The 18,197-nt window shown below is 55.2% G+C and overlaps 1 protein-coding gene across 1 annotated transcript; it reads left to right on the top strand.

Annotated features, from left to right (window-relative positions):
- Nucleotides 1-10,953: 10,953 nt before the first annotated feature.
- On the top strand, nucleotides 10,954-14,825 carry LOC123079062 (receptor-like protein kinase 5). Its single transcript, XM_044501733.1, has 2 exons — nucleotides 10,954-13,707; nucleotides 13,792-14,825. Exons 1-2 carry the CDS (start codon nucleotides 11,079-11,081, stop codon nucleotides 14,238-14,240), a joined length of 3,078 nt encoding a protein of 1,025 aa, XP_044357668.1. The 5' UTR covers nucleotides 10,954-11,078; the 3' UTR covers nucleotides 14,241-14,825.
- Nucleotides 14,826-18,197: the final 3,372 nt, after the last annotated feature.

The raw sequence follows: 18,197 nt of genomic DNA, 5'->3' as shown, positions 1-18,197 counted from the left end.
TGGTTCGTACTTAATACAAAAGGGTAGCATGATACATACTGCTTTCAACTGTAAAATCTTCTCAGGAGGTTCGCATTCCATGGTCGCTCCGACTCCTTGCCGGAGTCATCTCTCTTGCGTGCTCTTGGTTTTTGCGCGTCGATCAAGTAGTAGGAGTCGTTGCCTAGTGCCTTGCTGATGACGAAGGGGCCTTCCCAAGGGGCCGAGAGCTTGTGCTGGCCGGCTGTTCGCTGGATCAGCCGAAGCACAAGGTCGCCCTCTTGGAAGGATCTTGGCTTGACCTTGCGGTTGTGGTAGTGGTGCAACCCTTGCTGGTAGATGGCGGACCGACTGAGTGCTAACAGCCGGCCTTCTTCCAGTAGGTCGACGCCGTCTTCTCTTGCTTCCTTGGCCTCCGCCTCCGTGTACATGGTGATCCGAGGCGAGTCGAACTCGATATCGGTTGGGATGACAGCCTCGGCACCATATACAAGGAAGAACGGAGTGAAGCCGGTTGACTTGTTGGGTGTAGTGCGCAGACTCCAGAGGACAGCCGGCGGCTCATCGAGCCAGCAGCCGGCTGATCGCTCCAGTGGTACAACCAGTCGAGGCTTGATGCCGGAGAGGATGAGTCCATTTGCTCGCTCGACCTGGCCGTTTGACTGCAGGTGGGCAACGGACGCTAAGTCCAGTCGGATGCCCTGCGTCACGCAGAAACGTGCCAGTGCTCCTTTGGCAAAGTTCGTGCCGTTGTCGGTGATGATGCTGTGCGGCACGCCGTACCGAGTAGTGATGTCGGTGATGAATGTTACGGCAGTCGGCCCGTTTAGCTTCTTGATCGGCTTCACTTCGATCCACTTGGTGAACTTGTCCACGGCGACAAGTAGATGTGTCAAGCCGCCGTGGGCTGTTTTGAAAGGGCCCACCATGTCCAGTCCTCAGACGGCAAAGGGCCAGGTAAGGGGAATGGTCTTGAGTGCAGAAGCCGGCAGGTGTTGCTTGGAACTGAAAACTTGGCATCCTCTGCAGCTCTTGACTATCTCTTTGGCATCTTCCCAGGCAGTCGGCCAAAAGAAACCATGGCGGAAAGCCTTGGCCACAAGTGATCTTGAGGCTGCATGGTGGCCGCATTCGCCTTGGTGGATATCCTTGAGGATTGCCACTCCTTTTTCTGGCTCGACACAACGCTGGAAGACTCCAGTGACGCTGCGCTTCTCACAAGCTCTCTGTTGATTATTGCATATGCTCCGGCTCGTCGTTGCACTAGTCTTGCTGAGATCTCATCAGCCGGCAGTTCTCTGCTGACCAGGAACTTGAGGATGGGCTGGGCCCATGATGGAGCTGTGACTTCTTCTTCTGTTAGCGTAGCCACCATGACTTGGGTGGGTGGGTTGGGTGGCGTGGAGTCGGAGTCGGCCACCACTTCTTGTGTCGTTGCAGTCCCCGGGCCGACTGCTGCAGTCCCCGGGCCGACTGCTGCAGTCCCCGGGCCGGGTTCTGATGTCCCCGGGCCGGGTGCAACTACGGCAGTCCCCGAGCCAGTTGCCGAAGTCACCGTGCCGCCTGCAGGGTTCGTCCAGTCGGATCCGGCTGCATCTGGCGCAGGCGGTACGAAGATAGAATCCGACTCTGGAGACGGTTTGATGGACGGCTTGAGGAGGCGCTGGAGGGAGACGCCAGTCGGTATGGCTTGTCGGGTGGAGCCGATCGGTGCTAGGGCATCTGCTTGGTCGTTGTCGGCCCTTGGCACGTGAAGGAACTCGCACCCTTCGAAGTATCCGCTGATCTGCTGGACGAGGAATCGATAGCTCGCCATGTTCGCGTCCTTGGCGTCCCAATCGCCAGACGACTGCTGGACCACCAAGTCTGAGTCGCCGTAACACAGGATCCGGCGTATGCCGAGCTCTTTGGCTAGCCGGAGCCCGTGTACGAGCGCCTCGTACTCGGCCACGTTGTTGGAGGCGGCGAAGTGGATCTGCAGCATGTACTTGAGCTTGTCGCCTTTGGGAGAGGTGAGGACGATGCCGGCTCCCAAGCCGGTGTGCATCTTGGACCCGTCAAAGTGCATCCGCCAATGGGTAGAATCGGGAGCCGGCGGTAGGTACTGGGTCCCGGCCCAGTCGACGAGGAAGTCGGCCAATGCTTGGGACTTGATGGCGGTGCGGGGTTGGTAGAAGATCGTGTAGGGCGCCAGTGCAATGGCCCATTTAGCCACCCGGCCGGATGCATCCCGGCTGCCTATGGTCTCGGCGAGCGGGGTGGTGCATACGACCGTGATGGGATGCTCTTGGAAGTAGGGCTTCAGTTTCTTGGCGGCGAAGTATACCCCATAGCACATCTTCTGGTAGTGCGGGTAGTTCTGCTTTGAGCTGGATAGCACTTCGCTTAGATAGTACACCGACCTCTGGACTAGCTGGGCTCGACCTTCTTCCGGGCGCTGGACCACAACAACAGTACTGACTACTCGGCTGGTCGCGGCAATGTAGAGGAGCATGGGCTCCTTCTCAGTCGGCGCTGCCAGGACAGGCGGAGTGGTCAGCATCTTCTTCAACTCATGGGAGGCTTGGTCGGCTTGGTCATTCCACTCGAAGTGAGTGGACTTCTTCATGAGTCGGTATAGGGGGAGAGCCTTCTCTCCTAGTCGGCTGATAAAGCGATTCAGGGAGGCCAAGCAGCCGGTGAACTTCTGCACATCTCGCAGTTTGGTGGGAATCTCCATCCTCTCGATGGCCTTGATCTTCACAGGGTTGCACTCGATGCCGCGTTCGGAGACCAGGAAGCCTAGCAGCTGGCCGGCTGGTACTCCGAACACGCACTTCTCGGGGTTGAGCTTGATTTGGAATCGGCGCAAGTTGGCGAATGTTTCTTTGAGATCTTCCAGCAGGGTGCCGCGCTTCTCTGTCTTCACCACAATGTCGTCTACATAGACGTGGGCATTTCTGCCGAGTTGTTTCAGGAGGCATTTCTGCATGCAACGCTGAAAAGTGGCACCGGCATTCCTCAAGCCGAATGTCATAGTCAGGTAGCAGAAAGCTCCAAATGGTGTAATGAAGGTAGTCTTCAGGCGGTCAGCTGGGTCCAACTTGATCTGATGGTACCCTGAGTAGGCATCCAAAAACCTCAACAACTCGCATCCGGCTGTGGAGTCTATCACTTGGTCGATCCGTGGCAAGGCAAACGGATCCTTGGGGCAGGCCTTGTTCAGGCTGGTGTAGTCTATACACATACGCCACTTGTTATTCTTCTTCAATACCAGAGCTGGGTTGGCAAGCCACTCTGGAAAAAACACTTCCATGATAAAGCCAGCGGCAAGGAGCCGGGCTATCTCTTCTCCTACGATTCTTCGCTTCTCTTATGACAGTCGGCGGAGGGGCTGTTTGACCGGCTTCGTGTCGGCTCGGACATGTAATTTGTGCTCGGCAAAATCCTTCGGGACACCCGGCATGTCCTTTGGGGACCATGCAAAAATGTCTCGATTCTCACGGAGGAAGTCGACGAGCTCGCCTTCCTATTTACTGTCCAAGTTTACCCCAATGACGGCAAACCTCTCCGGGTTCTCCGGGTCCAGAGGTATCTTCTTTGTCTCTTTGGCTAGCTGGAACGAGCCTTGTGCATCACAATCTTTGGGGTTGGGGGACAGGGCCGGCTGCTTGCTGGACATGGCCACAACCCGCTCCAGCATCTTCTTCTCTTCTGCCACTACGAGAGACTCGGCCAGCCGGCTACTGGCCATGGCACACTCGATGGACTTCTTGTAATCGCCGGCTACCGTGATGATCCCCTTCGAGCTCGGCATCTTCATATTCAGGTAGGCGTAGTGGGGCACAACCATGAACTTGGCCAAAGCAGGTCGGCCAAGCAGAGCATGATAGGGGCTCTCCAAATCCACTACCTCGAACCAGATCGCTTCTCGGCGAAAATGATCTTTGTCTCCGAAGAGAACATCCATTTTAATCTTGCCGATTGGGGAGCAAGACAAGCCGGGGACGATACCATGGAACACGGTTCGGCTTGGCATAAGCTGCTTCGCCTTGATATTCAGCTTCTCCATGGTATCGCGGTACAGTATATTGATACTGCTTCCGCCATCTATCAGGACGCGGGAGAATCGGGCAGCTCGCCTCTCCGTCGCGAGGGTAACATCCAAGACCAGTGCATAGGAGCCAGGGGATGGCATCACCTCTGGGTGGTCGGCCTGGCTCCAGCTGATTGGCTTCTCTGACTAGTGCATGAACTCGAGGGCGCTAGAGGCGACTGCATTGACTTCTTGATGCTGACGACGCCGACTACGCTTGTCGTCGGCTTGACTGGTGAAGACGGCGTAGGCGGCGTGCTCTTCATGGAATTCGTCTTGGATGGCTCCGACTGCCGGCCGAGCCGCCGGCTGCTGAGGGGCTGGAGGCGGAGGCGGCAACAACCCTTCGCCCTTGGAGATGCGTGTGAGCCAGTGGCATTTTCGGGTCGTGTGGTTGGACGGCTTCGCGCCGCTGTGGAACTTGCAGGGGGCGTCGAGAGTCTGCTCGTAGGAGAAAGCCGGCTACCAAGCCGGCCTGCCACCCTTCTTCTTGGGAGCGGGCCGTTCTTCGGGCTGCTCATCTTCAACTATGGCCACCTGCCGACTGGTGGAAGTCGGCATGGGGGCCTTGTGCTTGTGATCGTTCTGGTAGGGGCGCCGATTGGAGTCGCCAGCCGGCGTCTTGGGAGCCGGAGCAATCACCTTCCCAGAGGTGTCCACTCGGAACTCGGTCTTCATCGAGGAGTCGGCCGTGGCGTACTTGTCCGCGATGACCAGCAACTCGTCGAGGGTAGCCGGCTCATCGCAGAGGAGTCGGTGCTTGAGGAGGGTGCCCTCTCGGCACCCGGCGGTGAAGTACTCGATGGCCTGAACCTCGTGCACCCCCACGCAGGAGTTGCGGAGCTCGGCCCACCGCGTGAGGTAGTCACGGGTCGACTCATTGGGTCCTTGGACGCACAGGGAGAGCTGGCGAGGCTTGGGAGGCCGCTTGTACGTGCTGGTGAAGTTGCGGACGAAGACTTCCGTGAAGTCCAGCCAGCTGTTGATGCTGTAAGGCTTGAGACTGTTGAGCCAGGTGCGCGCCGTGCCTTGCAGCATAAGGGGGACGTACTTCACGGCTACACGCCGATTGCCGTTGGCTATGCTGACAGCAGTGGAGTAGTCGATGAGCCAATCTTCCGGCTTCACTAAGCCGTTATACTTGGGCGTGTCTCTGGGGAGCGAGAACCCTTTGGGGAAGGGCTCGTCGCGGATGCGGGGGCCGAAGCATGGCGGGCCGACATCGTCTTCTTCTTCTAGAGCCAGGGATCAAGCAAGGCGGTCGATCCGATGGCGGGCGTCGTTCTCACCGACTCCTTCTCGGCGGCCTAGTCGGTCGCCAAAAGTCGGGTGCATGATAGGCGGCGGAGTGAGACGTCTCTCTCTTCGAGGCGGGGGAGGAGGCAGATTTCCTTGGCGTTCCACCGCTCGAGGGCGGCCTTCCGCGTCGCGCTCGATGGTGACACGAGTCCGGCTGCGGTTGGCAGCCGGCTCCTTGTCTTTCTTCTGGCGGGCGCCACTCGCAGTCAGCGAGCGGGACGTCGCGGCGTGCTCCCGGCGCGGGGGATGACTATCAGCACGGGCGCCGGCTTCGTGCCGTTCTGCAGCCGCGTCGATCAGCTGTTGGATCCGTCTTGTCATGTAGGGGAGCTCATCGGCTCCCAGCCCATTGAGCTCTTCTGCGGCCGCCTGAGCGGCTCGCAGATTCTCGAGCGGGGTGGCGTAGACGGGGCGATCTGCCCCCAACATGCTAGCGATAGCCGCGCCGCGCTTCTGGACGAAGCCGGCTCGGCTCGGGCCGCTAGGCGGCGGCGTACCGAAGGCGGCGCGGTCGACTTCGCGCTGGTGGGCCTCGGTGAGGCGTCTCATGGAGGCTATCTTCTGGCCCTCCGCGACGAGGGCGAGGCGACGTGCCTCCAGGGTCTCGGCGTCGGCGTCGGCCGGGATGGGGACGGAGAGGTCGTGCATCGCCGCTTGCAGGGCGTCGTGGGCGTTCTCGCCCGAGTTGGCGACGTGGCTAATGACCAACACTTCGGTGATAGCGCTGCTGCCACTGTCAGCTCGAGGGAGAGGATCGTCGAAGACCACCACGTCGGAGGGGTAGGCATCGAGCGATGCCGTGTCGGAGTCGACGAGCATCGGGTCGGTGGAGCCGACCGACTCCACATCTGCAGCAGGCTCGCTAGAGACGTGAAGCTGGTCGAGGAGGCTGACGAGGCGGCTCTCGGGGTAGTCTGTGCCTGCGTCGGACGCAGGCTCGTCGGAGATGCGAGTCTCGCCGAGAAGATCGGCGAGGCAGCTCGCTGCGCAGGCGTCGTCGACGCCTTGCAGCGCATCGAGGCAAACGCCCTCGGGCGCAGCAGGCTGGCTGCGCTCGCGGGGGAGGAAGAGGGTTCCCGTCCAAAACAGGTCTCCGGACGACGGTGCACCTGGCCCCACGGTGGGCGCCAAATGTCGGGTGGTAGGTGCGACATATGCCAACGGGTGGCTTATCATAGTGGGTGCCAGTAAGACGTCGCCGGTGCCTGGAAACGGGATGAGGCGAAGACATGCATGCCGGCGAATCTTACCCAGGTTCGGGGCTCTTCGAGGAGATAACACCCCTAGTCCTGCTCTGCGGGGTCTCCGCATGATCACTAGATCAGAAAGAGTAGCTACAAATGCTCCTAGAGCTGTTGTGATCAAGGGAGAAGAAGAGCAAGGCTAGCTCTCACTTCCCTCTCTTTATGGTGTGTGTAACTCTAAGAAGCCAACCCTTTGCATGGGTGTCCCGGGGGGTTTATATAGGCCTACCCCCCGGGGGTACAATTGTAATCCGGCTGGGCGCTGGTCCCAGCCGTCAGTGTCTACGCTCGCCGGCTTCTCCGCGGGCCGTTGGGGCCCGCCGACTGGTGGGTCCCGCCGGCTGCCGGCCTCTTGGTCGACAGGCCGACCCCACCGCCTAGGGTCTTGTCGGCGGCTGCTTACTGTAGCCTCGCCCCTGATGACGAGGGCTCCGTCGAGGTAAGCGTGGCTACAGTGTGCCACCTCGAGGGCTCTCACTGTAGCCTTACCTCGTCTTGTCTCCTTAATGTGGCACATGCTTCGAGGGAGGGGGTAGCCGGCTTCTGGGAGCCGGCTACGCCCTTGGCCGACTGGGGGAGGCCGGGCCGCCTTCGCGCCTCTCTCTGGCTGAAGGGGCCCGCCGCCCGTGGGCCGTATTGGCGTCTGTCGTGGGTGACGTTGAGGCCAGCATGGCTACAGTGCAGAGCCGGACGGGAGATGGCCGTCCCGTACGGCGTCCTGTGGCCATGCCTGCCTCGGGCTTCGAGGGTAGTGGGCCGCACTGTGGCCACACCCCGTCTTGTCACCGTTATATGGATGTAGTTTTGGTGGGTGCGGTCTTGGCCGGCTCCTTGGAGTCGGCGCTCTTCGTGGCCGACTCTGGGGAGTCGGCGTTCTTCATGGCCGGCTCTGGGAAGTCGGCATCCTCTATGGCCGGCTTCCTAGAGTCGGTCATCCCGTGGTTATCTTGGGGGGGAGGTTGCCGAGGCTGGGTCGCCTTCTGGGAGTCGGCTTTAGAAATAGCCGACCGGGGAAGGCGGCCCAATGCTTGAAATGCTTGAAGGCCCAAAGGCCTGATAATTTTTTGGAAGAGCCAGGGGCAGTCGGTTAGGCTACCCGTGGCCATTTACTCCGACACTGAGCACCAAACAACAATCCTATCTGGGGCATTCCTGTGGTAATGAAAATTTCTCAAAGTCCTAATGTGAAAATCCCTAAGTGCATCTATGAATTCATACACAGTGGTGAAGCACAAGCCCTTACAGAAATGTTCTACTGGTCCTTGAAGTTTGTGATCATACCATATCCTATCTTTCAACTTCTTACTCCTTCTCTTCCTACCACTTGGTAGTTTATAGGATCCTTCAGGCTCATCTTCTTCATCACTGATGCCATAATCACCAGGGAAACATTTTTCATCTGCTTCAGGGAACCAATCCGCTTTCTCCTTTTTCTCAACCTCATGCTGGGATCTACTGGTTGGACCAGGTTTTCTCACTACCTTCAGTTTCTGTACCACTGATGTATCTTGTTTTGCAGCTTCATCTTCAAAGGAATACTGTAACTGAAAATCCACATTGTTCCCGTCTAAACCTGAATTTGCAGCTTCATCATCAGAAACAAATTCAGACACATCAGTGTCACCTTCAAAATGGTTAAGGTCAGCTTCTCTCTGCACCATGCTTTTCTTCAGCTCTTCCTTTCTGTCCATGCTTATATACACCATCTTAGTGCAACTTTGTTGAGTGTTAATGCAATGTTCAGCAAAATAACTATCTATGTTTTCATCTGCATTACATGCCTCAAGAGCTCCCACTACTCTTATGTTCAGAATCTTTTCATTATGAGAGTGGATCAACATCTGCTGCACATCATCTTCACAGCATATTTGATCTAAACCTTCTAATCCTTTCTCCTCATCAAATACATAGTACATATAATCATCAGCCGCAAAGCCCTCACTCCCAATAAGAGAAAGCATTGTCAAATATAATATGTCTGACTGGTACAAAGTTCGAACCACAGATTCTCTGGCATTGAAATGAAACCAAATTGCCCACTTTGGGTCATCAATTCTGAAAATTATTTAATGAATAACCTTTATTAACTGAAAACTGGATAACTGAACCTAAGTATGCACAATATTGAGTTTCTGTCAAACTGTTTTTTTAGTTTATTACACAATTTAAAATCTCTGAGTCTAATAGATGAGATGCCGTACCTGCTGCCGCCCGCAGAACGAGGAAGCTTCCGCCGACCTTGACCTGTGCTTCTTGTCGTCGACGGTGGTCGCGCCGGCGCCGACCAACCCAACCTCCGCGAAGATGAGATTCAGACTGAGAAGGCTACTGCGCCGCACTGCCGACCACGTCCGGAGGTATGCCTGAATCGCTGCCGGAGTTTGCATCGACAGCCGCCATGGTTGGCGACGGCTAGGGAGGAGCTCGGGGGAGAGTGAGAGAGGGTGGGGACGGGGAGCCGGCCGGCCAGGTTTGACCTGGTCCGACCAGGTGCGACCGAGCGGCGGCTCTATCGGCTGCACGCGCGCGCCGTTAGCCGTTAGGCCGCCCGCCAGCCTAGCACGTGGGCCACTGCTGTGTGGATCGCGGTTAAATCGGTCAAAACGACCATTCCGTCAACTTGGTAGTTTTTAGTCACGGAATTAAGTTTTTTTGTAGTTTTCTATCATTTAAAAAAAGGTAGTTCTGTAGGACGCGAACCCCTAAAGCGGTAGTTTTTTTGTCAAACACTCCCCTGTCCGTGGCCACACGTGAAAAAAAAGAGGTAAATACACCAATGGTGCCTGAACTTGTTATCTATGTTCACTTTAGTGTCTGAACTTGAAAAATACGCCGAACTGGTTCTAAGACTTGACACGAACATGCAAATACGATGCTAATCCTGCCTGCAGACGTAAAGTGTGTCGACGTGGCACTGACATGGTATGGGGCCCACTTGTAGGTAACCCTATGACTAGTGGGCCCGCCTGTCATTAATTAGTAAGAAAATTAACATAAAAATGTACTGGACATGCATCGAACCTGCGACCTGACGCTTGGGGAAAATTTCGCTCATCACTCCACCAAACATATTTCCATGTCAACGTCAGCCCCTCGTACTTAATGTATTTGAATCGAAAACTCCTGTATACATAAATGGGTTGCAGCCTGTGGCCCATTTACCGCACTTTATTTTTTTAATGTGAAAAGTATGTCAATAATAAAATCTAGATTTGATATTCATGTGTAATTAATAATTACTTCATGTTACACAAATATCCATGTGCACGCAATAAATATAGAGAGGTATGTAATAAACTATCTTACCTAAAAAATTTCCTGTAATTTTTAGAAATATTAACTTATTATTTTAAAATACTATCTAAATATAATCCATGAGTGTTTAAAAATGTTTGTAGATATTAACATTTAAAATAGTTTTTATGAATAATAATTATTTTCTAAAAATAGTATTCCCCCTGCCCTATAATGTAAGACTTTTTTGACACTACACTAGTTTAAAAAAATGTCTTACATTACGGGACGGAGGGAGTATTTTGTAAACAATAAGTTCATATTTCTAAATATTACAGGAATATTGTTTAGTAATTTATTTTATTGTATACGGTACACCTCTATTTTTTTTATATAGCTTACGACTCATGCCAAGTGGTTACAAGTAATTATATTTCGTAGTTATAAGTGGGCCTCACGCCATGTCTGTGCCACATCAGCATATACGGTGCCACCTCGATGCACTTTACGTCTAGGAGTGTGATTAGCACCGTATATGCGCATCCGTGCCAAGTTTTAGAACCAGTTCGGTGTATTTTTCAAGTTCAGGCACTAAACTGAACATCCGTGGCAAGTTGAAGCACCACGGTGTATTTACTAAAAAAAACCCACACGCCTCGCAGTTGCCGTCGTTTTCGCTGCGCCATCCTTGAGCTATGACCGTTGACCAACTAGAAGTTGGACTAGTCCCGCCACTACGCTCCTGTATACTGCCGTATCCAGGATTTTTCTCCGTTTGACCAGTTTGACCATCCAGAGAGCTAGAGAAAGCCACTCCATCGTGGGCCACTCGTGTTTGAACGCAGCTAGCTTTGCCTTTGCGGTCGGTCTACGGTGACGAAGCAGGCCGTTGTTAGAGCGACGATCAGTGGAGGAGAGCGACTACTTGGACCGGTGGAGTCAAGTCAAGAAACATTATCTCGTAGGAGGGCGTTATGTGCACTACACGCATTCTCCTTCCGGTTTCCGACTTTAATCCGAAACGGCGATGCCCAACAGTGAAGAGCATGGAGCAAACCGTGAGGTCGCAAGCACGTCGAAGCTTCCTAGCAAGCACCTAGAGCACACGGAGCACTAGTGAATGGTCACGTTCCCGCCGCCTTTGCTTACCTTGTGCATGTGCTTATACAAAACCAGCTCCTCTTCCCGCGTCCACACCGCGGCGGCCAACACACGAAGAAGACCAGCCCGAAAACGCCCCCCAAACCATGGCGACCTTACCATGTCGCGCGCCCCTCCTCCTCCTGCTGCTCGTGCTACCTTGCTGCCTCCTGCACCGTGCGGCCGCCGACGATAGGCAGCTGCTCATCCGGATCAAGCGCGTGTGGCGCGACCCGCCCGTGCTCGCGGCATGGAACGGCTCGGGCGACCACTGCACCTGGCCCTACGTCACCTGCGATGCCTCCGGGCGCGTCACGAGCCTCTCCCTCGGCAACACCGGCGTCGCCGGACCGTTCCCGAACGCCATCGGCGGCCTCTCCGGCCTCACTAGCCTCGATTTGTCCGGTAACTACCTCGACGGCGAGCTCCCCGCCGACATCGGCCGCGCGCTCGGGGAGAACCTCACCTCTCTGATGCTCAACGGCAACTACTTCAACGGTACCATCCCTTCCTCTTTGTCCCGGTTAAAGAACCTGCAGTCGCTCGAGCTGGACAACAACTTCCTCGCCGGCACCATCCCGGCAGAGCTCGGCGACCTCACGGGCCTTCAGACGCTGACGCTCGCCAACAACTCGTTCAGCGTTGGCGAGCTGCCGGCGTCGTTCAAGAACCTGACCCAGCTGAAAACCTTTTGGGTGGCGATCTGCAACCTCACCGGCGGCTTTCCCAGCTATGTGGCGGAGATGCGGGACTTGGAGGTGCTCGACCTCTCGGTTAACGCCTTGACCGGAAGTATACCTCCGGCGATTTGGAGCCTCACCAAGTTGAAAACTGTGGCTCTGTATGCAAACAACTTCACCGGCGAGGTCGTTGTCGCCGACGGTGCTTTCGGCGCGGTGAATTTGGTGACGATCGATCTGACCTCGAATCACAGGCTAAGTGGGCCGATTCCGGAAGCGTTCGGGCACTTGCCGAACCTTGAAACACTGAACTTGTACTTCAACAACTTCTCCGGTGAGATACCCGCGAGCATCGGCCGGTTGCCTTCATTGGTGACCTTGAGCTTGTTCAGCAATCGTCTCACCGGCAGGCTCCCTCCGGACCTCGGCAAGAACTCGTCGGCAGGGTTGATGTATATTGATGTTCAGGACAACGACATCACCGGCGCGATTCCGGAGGGGCTTTGCGCCAACGGCAAGTTCCAGTCGCTCATCGCCAGGAACAACCGCTTGAACGGGTCCATCCCGGCAGGCCTCGCCGGTTGCGCCACGCTCAACAACCTTATGCTCGACAATAACCAGCTCTCCGGCGAGGTCCCTGAAGCGCTGTGGAAGACGGCAAAACTTGAACAGGTGTTGCTGCGGAATAACCGGCTCAGCGGCAGTCTGCCGGTCAAGATGTTCAGCAACCTCTCCAGTTTACACATAGAGAACAATCAGTTTGGTGGCAACATCCCAGAGGTGGCCGTTGGGCTCCAGAAGTTCACCGCCGGGAACAACAATTTTTCAGGGGAGATGCCAGCAAGTCTTGGTAACGGCATGCCGCTGCTGCAGGCAATGGACTTGTCCGGTAACAAGCTCTCTGGCGGGATCCCGAAGAGCATAGCCAAGCTCGGCTCACTGACGCAGCTGGACCTGAGCAGGAATCAACTCGCCGGCGAGATACCGGCTGAATTGGGCGCCATGCGGGTGCTCAACGTACTTGACCTGTCGTCGAACAAGCTATCCGGCGACATACCGCCGCCGCTTGCCGGGTTACCGCTAAGCTCGCTCAACCTGTCATCCAACCAGCTCGACGGCCAGGTACCGGCAGGGCTCGCCACCGCCGCTTACGATCGGAGCTTCCTCGGCAACCCCGGCCTCTGCCATGCTGGTCTGGGGCCCGGCTATCTCACCGGCGTGCGCTCCTGCGCTGCGGGATCACAAGCTGCCTCCTCCTCCGGTGGCGTCTCGCCGGCGCTCCGCACTGGCCTCCTGGCCGCTGCCGGCGCGCTCCTTGTCCTCATCGTGGTCTTCGCCTTCTTCATCGTCCGCGACATCAGGAAAAGGAAGCGCGCGGCACGGGACGGTGGCTGGAAGATCACGCCTTTCCAGACCGATTTGGGCTTCGGGGAGGCAGCCATACTCCGGGCGCTGACCGAGGAGAATCTCGTCGGCAGCGGCGGGTCGGGGCGCGTGTACCGCGCCGCGTACACTAACCGGTACAACGGCAGCGCCGGCGCCGTGGCCGTGAAGCAAATACGGAGCGCCGGGAAGGTGGACGAGAAGCTGGAGCGCGAGTTCGAGTCGGAGGCCGGCATCCTCGGCGGCGTCCGGCACAAGAACATCGTCAGGGTGTTGTGCTGCCTCTCCCGCGACGACTCTGCCGGCAAGCTCCTCGTGTACGACTACATGGACAACGGCAGCCTCGACGGGTGGCTCCACGGCCACGCTCTCACCGACGGCGCCAGGCACTCCGTGTCGTCCGTGGCGAGGGCCCGGTCAGGCCGGCGCAAGGCTGGTTTGGACTGGCCCGCGAGGATCAGAGTCGCCGTGGGCGCCGCGCAGGGGCTCTGCTACATGCACCACGAGTGCTCCCCGCCCATCGTTCACCGGGACGTCAAGACCAGCAACATCTTGCTGGACTCCGAGTTCCGGGCCAAGGTCGCGGACTTCGGGCTGGCCAGGATGCTGGTGCAGGCCGGCACGCCCGACACCATGTCCGCCGTTGCCGGGTCGTTCGGCTACATGGCTCCTGGTAAGGAATCAACCATCTGACGTCGGTGGCTAAATTTCTAGTGGATTCATATATCTGACACTGTCGTCGTACGCTTGTGTGCAGAGTGCGGCTACACGAGGAAGGTGACGGAGAAGGTTGACGTGTACAGCTTCGGCGTGGTGCTCCTGGAGCTCACCACCGGGCGGGCGGCCAACGACGGCGGCGAGGACGGGTCGCTGGCGGAATGGGCGCGGCACCTGTACCAATCAGGAGGAAGCATCACCGACGCCACGGATAATCGCATCAGATACGCGGGGTGCTCGGAGGAGATCGAGGTCGTGTTCAGGCTCGGCGTGATGTGCACGAGCGCGTCGCCGTCGTCGCGGCCGACCATGAAGGACGTGCTGCAGATCCTGCTCAGGTGCTGCGAGCAGACGCACCAGAAGGGCAAGGCAGAGCCTGGCCGTGAGTACGAGGCGGCTCCGCTCTTGCTGCCGCAGCGCGGCAGCCGCCGGAAGCAGCTTTCGAACTCCGACAGCGAGGAGAAGAGCGACTTCGACGGCATTGTCTGAATTATGGAGCCAACCACTGCATCTTGATTGCACTGGCATACTGTACCAGTTAGGACAACAGCTGGAAGCAGGGAAATTATGAAGCGGTATAGACCGTGTAAGTTTGCATACCGTAGGAGAGGATTACTAGTCTAAACTTACATCCCCTGCTAGCTGCTCATGGTGGAGGTACCATTTTCAGTTTAGAAAAACTAAGACGACGACGGACGAGGCGGCCGCCTCTCCGAGCAGCTCTGCAAGCGTCGCTTCCACATGGGAGGTGAACTTAGTGCTCGTAGAGACCGCCATCGATAGCAACGACAGTCGTTTGCTTCGGACTGCCGTCAGTCGGCGCTCTGTCCCTGCCCAGCCAAGCGCGCGCCTCTCTCCGCGACCTTGTCGCAGACGTGGCGGGTTATGTATCTTGCTTCCAGGGAAGTATCGGCAATCTAGATGTAAGTTGAAGCACAACACGAAGAGTCATTTGTTGCTGAAGGTTGGATTTGATAATATCCTCTTTTGAACATTGTGTATCACTACAATATCTAAGCTCCCTCGAATTTAAGCGCTATAAGCGCTCTGGGGCCGAGAGGATCAAAGACTCAAGTGACCACGTCTCTTATTTTTTTAGGAGAACCACATAGTTTTATTTAGGAGCACCACGGTCTCTTACTCTCTTACTAGGTGAGTAGGTATTGTTTTTCTGAACACAGTACAGCCAAAGTCGCTTACATACACGAGCATACACTTACCCATATGAATATATGTATATACACCTTATTCTTATGAGCACCTCTAAGAGATTGAACCGGCACATCCTCTTAAGATTGATGAATTCACCACAGACGTTTTCGTAGTCGATGGAAACGTCTCCTCTCACTGAACGTACATCGCCAAAAGGCCTGAAATATATGCAGAAAAATGTGAGCACCAATGCAAGTCTGGGACTTGAACTCTGGTGGGCAGAGGATACAAATGTTCCTCCTAACCATCCAACAGTAGGTATTGTTTACTGTTTGGGTCAACCATCCAACTACGTGTGTCCAGCACTTGATCAGATGAACTACTTTTTGCGGAAAAAAAGGTTACATGTCCCTCATTTACATCTGGTATGAGGGAAATTAATGATGCAGCCAACTATATCCACGCCTATTAAAGTGATGTACCATCGCGCAGTCACCACCAGCTTGGCCCATCACCGCCTCCCCTGAGTCACATGGTTGCATGGGCGCCTTCAGTCCACCACCACGCGCATGCCCCGCCCATCTCTCCATATTTCTCCTCTTCTCTCATGGCGGTACGCCCCGAGCCATCGTCTCCTCCGCACCACATGGTTGCGTAGGCACCTAGCCCATCGCCTGCTCCTTCGCGTCATATGGTTGCAAGGGCACCGCCACTCCATCACCGCCTCCTCCGTACCACACGGTTCCACGGGCGCCCGGCCCACACCGCCTCCTCCGCACCACAAGCTTGCACCAACTTTGCATGTACACCACCATGTCGCACACCCCGCCCATCTTTCTCCCCTTCTTTTGTGCGGTAATTAACGTCTAACGACGACGACGACACTCAGGGCCTAGAGGAGCAGGCTGTTCGGGAACGCAGTAATTTCAAAAAAAAATCATCTAGGTGATGCATAGCAACGAGAGGGTAGAGTGTTGTCCATGTACCCTCGTAGACCGAAAGCGGAATCGTTATGACAACGCGGTTGATGTAGTCGTACGTCTTCACGATCCCACCGATCCTAGCACCGAAGGTACGGCACCTCCGCGATCTGCACACGTTCAGCTTGGTGACGTCCCACGAACTCTAGGTCCAGCTGAGGTCGAGGGAGAGTTTCGTCAGCACGGCGGCGTGATGACGGTGATGATGAAGCTACCGACACAGGGCTTCGCCTAAGCACTGCAACGATATGACCGAGGTGGAAATCGGTGGAGGGGGGCACCGCACACGGCTAAACAATCAACTTGTGTGTCTATGGGGTGCCCCCTCCCCCGTATATAAAGGAGTGGAGGAGGGGGCGGCCCTCTATGGCGCGCCCAAGGGGGGAGTCCTACTCCCGGTGGGAGTAGGATTCCCCTTTTCCCTTGTTGGAGTAGGAGAAGAGGGAAGGAGGAGAGAGGGAGAAGGAAAGGGGGGCGCCGCCCCCCCTTCCCTAGTCCAATTCGGACCCAAGGGGGAGGGGGCGCGCGGACTGCCCTGGCCGCCCCTCTCTCTCTCCACTAAAGCCCATTAGGGCCCAATAACTCCCCGGGGTGTTCCGGTAACCCCTCGTTACTCCGGTAAATGCTCGAACTCACTCGGAACCCTTCCAATGTCCAAACATAGCCTTCCAATATATCGATCTTTATGTCTCGGCCATTTCGAGACTCCTCGTCATGTCCGTGATCATATCCGGGACTCCGAACTACCTTCGGTACATCGAAACACATAAACTCATAATACCGATCGGCACCGAACGTTAAGCGTGCGGACCCTACGGGTTCGAGAACTATGTAGACATGACCGAGACTCATCTCCGGTCAATAACCAATAGCGGAACCTGGATGCTCATATTGGTTCCTACATATTCTACGAAGATCTTTATCGGTCAAACCGCATAACAACATACGTTGTTCCCTTTGTCATTGGTATGTTACTTGCCCGAGATTCGATCGTCGGTATCTCAATACCTAGTTCAATCTCGTTACCGGCAAGTCTCTTTACTCGTTCCGTAATGCATCATCCCGCAACTAACTCATTAGTCACATTGCTTGCAAGGCTTATAGTGATGTGCATTACCGAGAGGGCCCTGAGATACCTCTCCGACAATCGGAGTGACAAATCCTAATCTCGATCTATGCCAGCTCAACAAACACCATCGGAGACACCTGTAGAGCATCTTTATAGTCACCCAGTTATGTTGTGACGTTTGATAGCACAGTAAGTGTTCTCCGGTATTCGGGAGTTGCATAATCTCATAGTCATAGGAACATGTATAAGTTATGAAGAAAGCAATAGCAATAAACTAAACGATCATAGTGCTAAGCTAACGGATGGGTCAAGTCAATCACATCATTCTCTAATGATGTATCCCGTTCATCAAATGACAACTCTTTGTCCATGGCTAGGAAACTTAACCATCTTTGATTAACGAGCTAGTTAAGTCGAGGCATACTAGTGACACTCTGTTTGTCTATGTATTCACACATGTACTAAGTTTCCGGTTATTACAATTCTAGCATGAATAATAAACATTTATCATGATTATAGGGAAATATAAATAACAACTTTATTATTGCCTCTAGGGCATATTTCCTTCAGTCTCCCACTTGCACTAGAGTCAATAATCTAGTTCACATCGCCATGTGATTTAACGCCAATAGTTCACATCACCATGTGATTAGTTCACGTCGCCATGTGACTAATACCCAAAGTGTCGTGGAATTGTCACGGCAGATGTCCTCGAGCTAGGACTTAGTCGTGGAGCCATCGCAACTAGGAAGCTTGAAAGGGTTAATGTGGGACAAGGGACACGAGGGTTTATACTGGTTCGGCCCCTTACGGTGAAGGTAAAAGCCTACGTCCAGTTGAGTTGGTATTGATTAGGGTTACGATCACCACGGAGCTAAACTTGCTATGCCCGGCTCTCGATGAGATTGTTCTTGTCCCTAAACCGCTGCCGGGTCGTCCCTTTATATAGGGAGGAAAACGCCCAGCAGCCCTTAGAGTCCCGGCCGGCTCATAAGAGTGTCCGGCTCGGACTCTCAATCATACTTGCCTTACACTACAAGTTCTACCATAATAATGATTGTAACTACGGGCTTTAAGCCGTATCCGGGTCTTAGCCCATCTCTGGCCCATCGTCTTCAAGCTTGTCTCCGGGCTTCTGGCAACGACCATACGAGTAACCCGGCCCCTCCTGGCGGGTGACTCTAAGGTCTATATCCTCAACATTAGGCCCCAGATTGATTTGAGCCGGCTCATGTCAATCTTCAA

Source organism: Triticum aestivum, chromosome 3D (assembly GCF_018294505.1).
Source record: "Triticum aestivum cultivar Chinese Spring chromosome 3D, IWGSC CS RefSeq v2.1, whole genome shotgun sequence".
NCBI classification, from domain to species: Eukaryota; Viridiplantae; Streptophyta; class Magnoliopsida; order Poales; family Poaceae; genus Triticum; species Triticum aestivum.
This window is presented reverse-complemented; position numbering and strand designations above follow the sequence as displayed.

What these genes read in the sequence shown, in the direction of transcription:
- LOC123079062 (XM_044501733.1), top strand. Translation starts at nt 11,079, where the DNA reads ATGGCGACCTTACCATGTCGCGCGCCCCTCCTCCTCCTGCTGCTCGTG. An exon ending in GTTCGGCTACATGGCTCCTG is followed by an intron (nt 13,708 to 13,791) that starts GTAAGGAATCAA and finishes GCTTGTGTGCAG; the next exon opens with AGTGCGGCTACACGAGGAAG.